Below are 11,453 nucleotides of genomic sequence, written 5' to 3' on the forward strand. Positions count from 1 at the left end.
ACAGTCAAAAATCACATAGGAGAAAAAAAATCATGGGTAACAATCAGCTGAAGCAACAAACAACAGATTTTTGTGTTTGATTTGTTTCGTAACACTTCATTGAATATTTTTTAATAATTATATATTTTCAACTCCAGAAGTTCTATTTGCTTGTTAGAAAATTTATCTGTTCATGCTTGACAACTTTGTTGCCCACTCATTTTTGTGATTCTTTTTTTTCCCTTAAACATTTTATGAATAGTTATTATATATTCTAGAAATGATCACTACAAAATCTGAGGGCTTATGCTTCTAAATCTGTTATGTCATACAGTACTTCCCAAACTTTAATGAGCATATAAATCATCTGGAGGATCTTGTTAAATTAAAGATTCTGATATGGTAGATCTGGGGTAAGCCCAGGATTCTGCATTTCTAACAAGATCCCAGGTGATGCTGATGCTTCTCACCCATTGACCATGCTTGAAGTAGGTAAATAACATACATAACCATATGCAGGGGCCCTCAATGCAAAAGAAACGAACAAAAAAACCCACATGTTTAGTGATGTCGTTCTGGTTTTGGGGTTAAGTGGTGGGTTCTGGTATAAATCCATTTTTAAAGAATAAATGCTAATAAGTTTTTAAATCAGTAAACCTTGGCACGGCTTTCTCAGTTTGTTTGAAGTGGGGTCTCACTCTTTGCCAGGCTTTTAGGTTTCCTAGTAGTCTTCATCAAAATAAAGAGAGTACCTTTCTTTAGATTGTCTGGTTATGGGCTCATTCAGGTTAATTTTAGTCATTTTTTAAAATACATAATTATAGGGGAAATCTAAAAAGAATCAGTAGAGTAATATGAATACTTATACATCAAATTTATTTTCATGTTGGAGAGACCCTACTTCCAACTTAACTTTGTGGTACGAATCTTACACAATGCTTCATTTATTTTCAACATATTGACTGAGCACCTACAATGAGCCAGGTGCTGTGCACTAAATAACTGAACACTAAATACCTAATAGCATTGGCCTCCTTTCTGAAGATATAAGTATGGTTTCCCCTGACTTAGCACATGTTTTTTAAATTATTAGCATTTAATTTTGACATTACATGAATCTAACCAAATATTTTCCTCTTTGATTCAACTATTCTCAGAAACCCTTGACCTTAGGAAAATGAACCTCTCAATTCAAATTTTCTATAAATGAAGTGGAGGTATTGAGACTCCTTAAAATAATTATGACAGTTTATAGATACTTAGGGTATAAAGATTTCAAAAGACCATCACACTGTTCTAGGCATTGGGAACATCAAGAGGTTATTATTAAGGCAACAGAGAATCACACTAGCAAGGACAGAGGTAGGAATAGTGAAGAAATCTTCAACCAGAGCTCACAATATGGCTCCTGAATTCGGTGTATCCAGCTGACTCTTGCCTAAACCAAAACTGCCTTTCCAGGATGCTGGATGAGAAAAAGGACCAGAAACCAACTTTGGATATAGGGTAATTCATTTCTAAAACTTTTATTTTTCCACAAGCAAAGGATTTTTAAGCCTAAGATTAGGATCTATGCTTTAAATTATTTGTTTCTTTATCCTGCCACCTTTAGTCATTGTAAGATATCACCCTAAATAACTCTCAGTTATCTTTTCTTTAGGGACATAGATTTGGGGTATAAAATTCAGACCTTAAAGTCTACAGAGCAATGATTCACAATATCACAAATCTGAATCACCTGAAGAGATTTGAAAGCGCCGATGCTTAGGTTTTACTACAAGACATTCTGGTTCATCGGTGTAGGTGTAGCCAGGTCACTGGGTGTTTAAAAATCTCCCCTGGTATGTCCTATGCAAAGCAAAAGTCAGGAACTGATGCTATGGAGTACCTACAGCAATCCTCTGGCCCAGTAGTCACATTTACATTTGAAGCCCAAAGTGAACACATGGCTTTTTTTTAATGTACTTTAAAAAAAAAAAAAACAAAAAAACATGGCTTTTTAAATATGATCAAGCTATCTAGCGGCCAAGCCAAAGCCCAAACCTAGATCCCCTGGTTCAAGACTCTTCCTTGTGCCCTGCTGGGATTCACTGTTGCTGACTTACAAGCCACCACCAAAGCTTGGATACCCAATCCCTCTATCACTTCTTTCTCAGTCTGGGAGAATGAGGCTCTTAGCTTAGTCCATTAAAGGCAGGAAATACAGAAGCTAAAATATCTTGCAGCTGGGAAAAGTGGACTCATGTGAGAGAAAGGAGACCACTCTAGATTCAAAGTACTACCAATAGGAGTTTCAGAGGACAGTCACACACACCAAGCAAAGTGTCATTGGTCAGTGAGGACCTGACTTTACTGGTGCCACCAAAGCCACCAACTCAACGAGCTTCCAAATAAGGTCTTTTGACCTTGGTGAAAAGGTTGGCATGGCAAACTGGTATTAAATTCAGAGAACTGGGATTGATGGTAGGCCATGTATGTTGACCACTTCGCTTCAAAACAGCTCATACTTATTTATAATTGGCCTGCTGGTCATGCTTAAATACTCCATAAAAACTTCAAAAGATTTCCAAAATGAATCTTCTAAAATTAGAAGACTGCTGTGATAAGTGGATCTCAGTGTAAGTCTAGCAGCCTGTTATGGCTTTGGCCATAAAATCAGTTGCAAAGGAGTTGAGAGATGTTTTCTATTGAAAGAGAAAACTAACAAGGAAACAATAATGTTTGTCTCAGATTCTCTTCTTTTGTGGTAAGAGAAAAGATAAAGTGGGGCGGGGGGCGGGGCAGTGTTCCCAAACTATGTTCCTTGAACTTTCTTTTCATGATAAATTAATGGGTATTACTTTTAAAAGGTTCTTCGTGACCTTATAAAGTATCCAGGTAGACTTCTCTAGTCTTTTAAGAGAACAATCTGAGTTACTGCTTCCCAAGACGGGTATAGTGTGCAGAATCTCCCAGGGAGCTTTTGGTACCAGAAACATATCTCTGGACTGCTATTCCATAAACTCTTTTGAGGAAACACTGCTCAAGAGGATTCTTTTAACATATCACCTTGTTGTGAGGCAGGTAAATTTAGCAAGTTTTATTGTACAGGTGACCTGTGTAGAATCTAAGAGCTCATAGGAGTTTCAGATCATCCGGTGGACTTCTGAAATTAAGCCCATAAAGAGATTCTGTACGGAGACGCTCAGCAGTCCCGCCAGCTTTCTCCTCAGACCATATCGTGGGCTCTGTGAGAGGCTTGGCTGACGCCAGAGAGTTGTTCTGTTGGTGGCAATGGGTTTTAATTTACTGGTCCTTTGAATTACAGCCTGTTCCAGCCATTGTAACTATCTCTTGAAACATAGGAAATAATCAGTGAACCTAATTTTTGCCCTACTTTCTGGAAATTTTTATGTAAAATATTAAGGTTATTTATAGGAGTTTGATAAGTGTGGGAAATATTTCTTTTTTATATTAGTTTCAAGTATACAGTACAATGGTTACAGGTATATAAATAATGAAGTGATCCCTATGATTGCTCTGGCACCCATCTGGCTCTCAATACAGCCATTATAATAATATTGACCATATTTCTTGTGCTGTACTCTATGTCCTCGTGACTGTTTTGTAGCTACTAATTTCTAACTACTTTCATCTCTTCACCTTTTTCACCCAGTCCCCCAAGTCCCCTCCCCTCTGGCAATCACCAGTTTGTTCTCTGTATCTGTGAGTCTGTTTTTATTTAGTTTGTTCACTTCTTTTCTTCCTTATATTCTACATATAAGTGAAATCATATGGTATTTACTTTTGTCTGACTTATTCTATTCAGCATGATACCCTCTATGTCTATCCATGTTATTAAAACTTATAAGATTTCAATTTTTTATAGCTGAATAACATTCCATTGTATATATGTACCATAACTTTATCCCATTGTCTATTGATGTGCACTTAGGTTGCTTCTATATCTTGGCTATTGTGAATCAAGCACTGCCATGGATATAGGGATACATAGATCTTCACAAATTAGTGTTTTGGTTTTCTTTGGATAAATACCCAGAAGTGCAATTGCTAGGTCAAAATGTATTTCTATTTTTTTAATGTTTTGAGAAATCTCCAAACTTTTCAATAGTGGCTGCACCAATTTGTAATCCCACCAACAGTGTATGAGGATTTCCTTTTCTCCACATCCTCGCCAACATTTGTTGTTTTTTGATTTATTGATGTTAGCTATTCTGACAGGTGTGACGTATTATCTCATTGTGGTTTCAATCTGCATTTCTCTGATGCTTAGTGACCTTGAGCATCTTTTTGTATGTCTATGGGCCATCTGCATTTCGTCTTTGGAGAAATGCCTATTCAGGTCTTCTGCCCATTTTTTAATCAGATTGTTTGTTGTTGTTGAGTTGTATGAGTTCTTTATAAATTTTGGATATTAACCCCTTGTCAGATGTATCAGAGGCAAATATCTTCTCTCATTCAATAGGTTGTCTTTTCATTTTGTTGATGGTTTCCTTTTCCATGTAAAAACTTTTTAGTTTGATGTAGTCCAGTTCGTTTATTTTTTCTTTTGTTTCTCTTGTCCGAGGAGATACATCAGGAAAAAAAAAAATTACTAATAGCAATATCAGAGAGTTTACTGCCTATGTTTTCTTCTAGAAGTTTTATGGTTTCAGGTCTTACATTTAAGACTTTAATCAATTTTGACTTTATTCTTATATGTGGTATAAGAAAGTGGTCCAGTTTCATTTATACCACATATTCTTATATATGGTATAAGAAAGTGGTCCAGTATAAGAAAGTGGTCCAGTTTCATTTTTTTGCATGTATCTGTCCAGTTTTCTCAATGCCATTTGTTGAAGAGAGAGAAATATTTCTTAATTAAGAATCATTTGTTTCTTGATTTTTAAAAGACTAGATCAGAGTTTAGCAAGCATTTTCTGGAAAGGGCCAGATAGTAAATATTTGGGGCTTTGTGAGCCATATGATCCTAGTGGCAGCTACTCAACTTTGCCAACATAACATGAGAGCAGACATAGATAGTACATAAAAAATGAGCATGGCTGTGTTCTAATAAAACTTTATTTACAAAAACAGTCAGCAAGCAAAATTTGACTGGATGGTCATAGTTTGTGAACCTCTGGTCTAGGTGAAAGTATTCCGTGAGGATGACAATCGTGTGATGAAATATGTGATCTGTTTCTCTCAATTCCTGGTAATGGATAATGGGCAAACATGAGATAAAGATGAGAAGTATCTGGATAGAAATATTTTTGCGTTTAAAAATTCAGATCCAATCATAATAGAAAACAAAGATCTTTTTTTGTTCCAATCAGTATTTTGAATCCAAACTTGAATCTTTGCTCCTATTATAAAGCAATATTCTATCTATTCATCATTCTACCTAAGTTTCTGATTACTGATTGATAGAAATTTTTCTTAGCTCTAAGCACTTCAGTAAAAGGTATCATGTAAATCCAAGGTAAAATCAAGATGATCATGATAAGGAGGAGTGGGAAGATAAGGGTTGAGCTGTAGATGGCGAAGGTAGATGTCAAGTTTCCATAGTAGTAATGAAATTATATTCACTTTGTGATTTTAACATAGGACTGATACCTCTGGTCTCGATGCTAATTGTGATTTTAAACTAATGTAAGCACATCCAAATCCTATAATTATTCTAATAGTGTTAAAAGATTGCATGTAAGCATGTTAGCAATTTGGTAAATTTTCAACAAGCGTGTTCAAATATCTTTAAGTTCGAATTTAAACAATATGTCATCCAAAAGAAGAATTATTCCCCATCATCCACTTCATGCCAATTTACTGAAATTAGCAGATTTGACCTCATTTAGACCCCATTTTTGTTAGTGTAACTGAAGAATACAATTGCAGCCAAGTTGGACAAATTCCATATTGAGAACAAGTATTGATGCCTCCACAACAGTTGGGTAATTAGTTAAAAGTTCACTAAAATTATGACAGATGTGTAAAAGCACATGGTCTTGTGATTTCACATGGAACTAAGCGCACTGTCATCACTCAGAGGTAAAATTAATAAAAACACAAGCATCCTTTGTTCAACAGAAGTTGAACTGCTCTCAGTCACAAGTCACACATTCATTCTTTGGAACGTCTTTTCCATCCTCTCCACGCAGTCTGGTGTGGGGATACGCTCCTTGCTCCTTATCTCAAAATGTCTAATTCTCTGTATTGTATTTTCTATTGTCAAACTCTAGTAACTAGCTACTATCTGATAGTAAACACTTGAGTAAGAAAAAAAATATCATTTCGATGTGCTAAAAATGTACCAAAACACTAATTGTTATAAACAGAGAAATCAACACAACTCAAGTGCTAATTAGCATCACATATTCGCTGATTAGAAGCAAAACACTGCAGCTTTGAGCACTGGGAAAAGACAATGATAGAGAAAATTACGGGATTAAGCAGGCTATTATTTCTCATTGGTAAGTATTTGAACAGCTTGTAGGATATGCTCCCAGGCTGGCTTTTTCCTCTGCCTATTGAAAGCTTGAGCATTTTCTCACCTGCGACTGTTTACAGACAGGTGTCCTGATTTCTGCTACCAAAAGGATTTCCATAGAGCAATGAAGACTGAGCAGGGTTCCCTTTAATTTTCCAAATAACGAATGCGTGGGAGAGAAACACTGCTCTCCACCAAAGTGTTCCCAGTAGAGTCTTAACTTAAACAGGTCCCAGCCCAACCGTCCTCTAAAGGGATTATGGATATACAGGCCGAAATTCCATCTTGGAGCTGAAATGTGTTCTAAAACTCCCCAGAAAACAAAGCTCAGCAGTGACCACAGCTTTCCCACAGTGTCATACTCCTCCCTCTGATATAAGTCACTTCCTCATCTAAACATAATATAGAGGGTTATGTAGTCTAGCTAGGAGTTACCAAGCAACTGGACTTCCATTTATTCTCCCAGCGTGTTTTTACTGAATGGCTGCTATGTGCCAAGAGTGAGTCCAATTGGGGCAGGATGTGAGCAATATTGTAACTAATAATACTGAATAATATTGGAATTATATTACTGAATTCTTTGATTGGCTATTTTTCTCCAGCTCATTCCTGACCATCTTCATTTTCCTGACCATGATGTTCTTCCTTAACTGTGAGATACAATCACTTAAATCAAGGCAGGGTTTCTTAACAATCCCCCACCATATGAAAAATCTGACATATCTTTTCTAGGAAGAACTTCATCTCTTCCAGGAAATTCTCAAAGAAGGATAAGTCCTCCAAACAATGAAAAGGCATTGAAAACACACACGTAGCAGTGTCTATATTATTATTTTTAAAGGAAACATCACTTACTTTCTCATAAGCGCTTCCCGGTATTTGCATTTAGAAATCCTAAATTTCAAGAAGTCTTTCCTTTCAACTCTGACTCCAAGACTTTCTATTCTATTTTAAGTTCATTCATGTTCATCTTGTCCTTGCAGCAGATAGTATAAACGATTACACCCTTATAAAATAATTATTGCCTGAAGTAGTTACCCATATAGCCTACCAAGATTTGTGATCGACTTACTCAAGCTGGTTTACAGAATGTGGATTCCAGAGGAATAAAGCTAAGTCATGGTCGAGGAAATCAGTTTAACTAGACCAACATTCCCAGTAAACATCATGTGATAAATGGAGCTGATGGAAGCACTTTCTTTCTGGCTATTAAAGCTTCTGTGGATGTGTTTTCCCTTCCTACCCGCTTAGATGGAAGGTAGTATCAGCAATCTGAACTCAAGGTTAAAAGCTAAATAAGGCAGCCCTCCATACTACTAAGGCAGTGATAGTTTCATTTTTAAGCATCTAATTATCTCTAAGAGGTAAAGTGTCCAAATAACCATGTTGGTTTTAGAGAACACAGCCTCCCTCAAGACCTAGTTCATCTCCGTTCAAGTTGACTGCGCCCTCCCTCCATCCTTTTTCTCCCCTCCTGGACTCTGGCTGGCTTTCCCAGTATGAAATCTTCTACAGTGTTTCTGGTAAACTGCAGTGCTTATCAACCAGACTCCTTATCCTTGGGGACATATTGAATAACAGATGAAAACACTGCAGAATTGGACAAGCAATTATTTAGTTCTACAGTTTCTAATGATTAGAGCAAGCCGATTTTCACTCGCAGCAGCTGGAGATGGTGAGGACAAACTGAGATGAGGTCACCAGTCGTTACTTGATTTTCAGCAGTCTGGGAACAGAATGTGATCGATCAGCAAGCGGCATGGCCCAAAGAATACAAAAGGAGACATGAGCCAGCGCCGTAATCACACTGAATTTAGCCATCTTTCTACAAAATCATGTTCAAGAGCTTCTCTCTGGTTGCTGTTTTCTCCAAGGTGGCTCTTGCCTGCTCTAGCTATCACTGACATGGACACAGTGGGTTGAAGGAGAATCAAACAAAGATCAAATGATTCAGAGCCTTAGGTGATAGTTATTCATCCAGAAGGCACACAGTTTAGCTGCTGTATTGCCTTAGCTGGGCTTTGTACATATATGAGATTAACTGACCCCTCCATTTCAGACTTAACAATGCCCTGGAGGCTTGGTGTCCAGCCCCGCCAAAGAGGCTATGTCTGGACCATGCCCTTGTAGCATTGTAAGCCAGCTGTCCTGTCGCAGCCATCAAAAAGTCAGTCGGCTACCACACCATATACTGAGTCTTCTAGTCTTTCAGTTTCCATTATTTTTTCCCATAAAACAATCACGTGTGTCCACCTAAGAGTTTAGCATTGCCTACCTTATTATTTTGGAAGACAGGTGCATCGTTTTTTTATTTACTCTTTTATACATTCATTCAACAAATAGTTAGAGAGGCATTGAACTTGGCACTAGTGGTACAGCAACAAATAGGACAGAGAGCTTATATTCTGACTGGGTAGACAGAAGAGGAACAAGTAAACAAATTTAAAAAGAAAGATAATTGCATGTTGTGATAATGCCGTGAAGGAAATAAAGAGTGCGGTTAGGAAAACTGGTAGTGGCTACTTTAGGAGGTTCTTAACCTCATTTTGAGAAAAAATGCAAAGAATCACAAAATCTATATCAATTTATAAGCTGTCATTGTGTGGAGTTGAAGTACATACTTGTCATTTGGTTAATCTCTCATCCCGCCCAGGAGAGGGAGACTTCGTTAGTGGTTGGTAAACTCTTCTTCCTCCAACTGCTCCTGTAAAGACCCACCTCCAGCTCTGAGGCTGCCATCTCTTATTCTAAGTAAGTTGCACTCTTGACAGAAGACTGGAGCTGCTGGAGCAGGCGAGGCTGAGGGCCGGAACCTCAGGAAGCACTGCTCCTGCTTTTGCCTTCTGAACAGCAACAGAGGCCGCCTCCCCTCAAGTCAGCCACCAATGAAGGCGCCCTCCCTCTCCTCAGCTGAGTCAGAGAAAGAGAAGAACAGCCTCTTAACTAAGAAGTTTCTCCGTGAGGGCTCTGGGACAGGAATCCTTCCGACCGAAAGTCCTCATGTTACACTATTATCATTAACCATCATCCTTGAGAATTTTCCATCATGAAAAGCAAACACCATAAACAGAATGATGCGAGCATTATTCATATCTAAGCAGACCTCCTAAGGGGTCTCTGCTGTATTCATTTTGCATCAACAGGTGACCACTCACTAATTCTAGAACTGACTAGGTTATGTGGTTATTCTAAACACGTGTAAATTGAGGTCACTTATAACGAGGATATATATGCACTTTGTTTCTTTTAGGACAAATTTGTTCTCTAAAAAATCTAGGGAGGTGGGGAACCAGTTTCAAAATCTTTGGAAGCTTTCATCCATTTGGAAGTACTTTTATTTCAGAATCACTTTGTATTAAAAAAACAGAATCACTTTGTGACTTAAATTGCTTCAAAGATACTTTACCCTCAAATGCCCAATGTGTTTTCAAAATGGAAAGATCAATATACTTCCTCCATGAAGGATATACTCTGCCATCTTATCTGCATAACCTGCCCCTACCAAACGAGATTGTCAGAGAAAATACAGGCCACCCAATTCAGTTCAAATTTCAGATAAATAACAAAGAATTTCTAGTATAATAACTGTTTCAAAAATTGTGTGGGAAATATTTATACTAAAAAATTATTCATTGTCGGTCTGAGGTGTATTGTTATTTGCTAAATCTGGTAACCCTGTCCCAAAGAAGAGATCTGAATCTCTGAGAGTCTGCATCACCTGACCCACCACCTTCACCACCTTCATTCTGTTCCTGATTGTAGCCTAGTCTTCGAAAGAAAATGGGAATATGATCAATACTGAGAAAAAATTAAATTAGTTGGTATTGAAGAGGATTGGAAAATACAATTGCCACTGGCCAGGAAAATAGGTAATTAGGCAACTTTTGTAAAATTAGATATGCAAACTAGATCATAAACAAGCTCACTTTCAAAGACTTCTACCATAATTAATATATATAAACTTTGCACAATTGAAACCTAGAATGTTTTGAGTACTTAAGCCAGAAGAAGGTAATTCTTTAATTTCCAAATTCTTAAAAACCAGTTAATAGCTGTGGGGGACCACGCTCATGTATAATTTTGGTATTTGCATTAATTTGCTTAACCTCACCTAATTTATTCTCTCTCTCTCTCTCTCTCTCTCTCTCTCTCTCAAGTTACCTGAACAAAAATAAATACCTGACAGTTATTGACAAAGATGCATTTGGAGGAGTATACAGTGGACCGACCTTGCTGTGAGTAAAACATATGAAAGAACATTTCAGTCTTTTTCTTCTTTTCTTTTCCTGGAAGGGAGCGGGGCATTAAGAGGAACAGCTGATGTCCGTGGGTAGGGAATGTTATTGTCTTGAAAAGAGACTTCTAGTACTTTTCTGCCCAGCAGTATAGATTACTATTTGGAATAAAGTCCTTGCTGTTTGATATTCAGAAGTCTCCACATTCCACTGTGCCATCCTGATGCCTGATCAGGCAGCCACCTTGGTGTGGACATTTGTGGAGTCACTCTCATGGGGAAAAAAAAACCCAGACATTTTGAACAGCTGCTGTTTGTAAAATTCTAAGACATGAGGTCTACAAATAGGTGGAAGGCGCCCTAGTTTGCACAGGAAATATATGTGAATTTGCATTGCACAATACCTGGCACAAAGAAGGAAGAGTTTAAATGACTGTTTCAGAAGAACTCATCATCATTAGGGAAGATGGAATGTAAACACTTTTAAAAACAGCATGGGCAAAAGTACCTATTTTTGCATTTCCTCTGATTTACATTTCCACATTCAATTGGTAATCAAGTTTTGTCAAGTATGTCTCCCTCGGCCTCTTTATTAATGCTGTCTCCTCCCTCCCCTTGGTTTTGCCTTAGTTTAGAATCTCATCATTGAGCATTTAGTCAAGTCCTTGCCAAAATGGAACACAGCACAGGACAATCCAGCAGAGACAAAAAGAAATATTCTAATAATATTTCTTAAAATATTATTTAAATATTTTTTAAAATTTTAAAACATAA

General features: G+C 37.4%; 1 protein-coding gene and 1 long non-coding RNA gene across 8 annotated transcripts in view; one reads left to right on the forward strand and one right to left on the reverse strand.

Moving 5' to 3' along the window:
• The window catches only part of TSHR (thyroid stimulating hormone receptor), a 102,722-nt gene that overhangs the window by 71,273 nt on the left and 19,996 nt on the right, over window positions 1-11,453 (forward strand). For all 7 annotated transcript variants that reach the window (XM_011357099.2, XM_011357100.2, XM_011357103.2 and 4 more), the window contains one exon: window positions 10,603-10,680. In XM_011357099.2, coding sequence (XP_011355401.1) covers window positions 10,603-10,680 — 78 coding nt within the window. The remainder of the gene's footprint in view (window positions 1-10,602; window positions 10,681-11,453) is intronic.
• The window catches only part of LOC111737888, a 107,706-nt gene that overhangs the window by 66,312 nt on the left and 29,941 nt on the right, over window positions 1-11,453 (reverse strand). The window lies entirely within an intron of this gene.

Source organism: Pteropus vampyrus, unplaced genomic scaffold (genome assembly GCF_000151845.1).
Source record: "Pteropus vampyrus isolate Shadow unplaced genomic scaffold, Pvam_2.0 Scaffold32, whole genome shotgun sequence".
Taxonomy (NCBI): domain Eukaryota; kingdom Metazoa; phylum Chordata; class Mammalia; order Chiroptera; family Pteropodidae; genus Pteropus; species Pteropus vampyrus.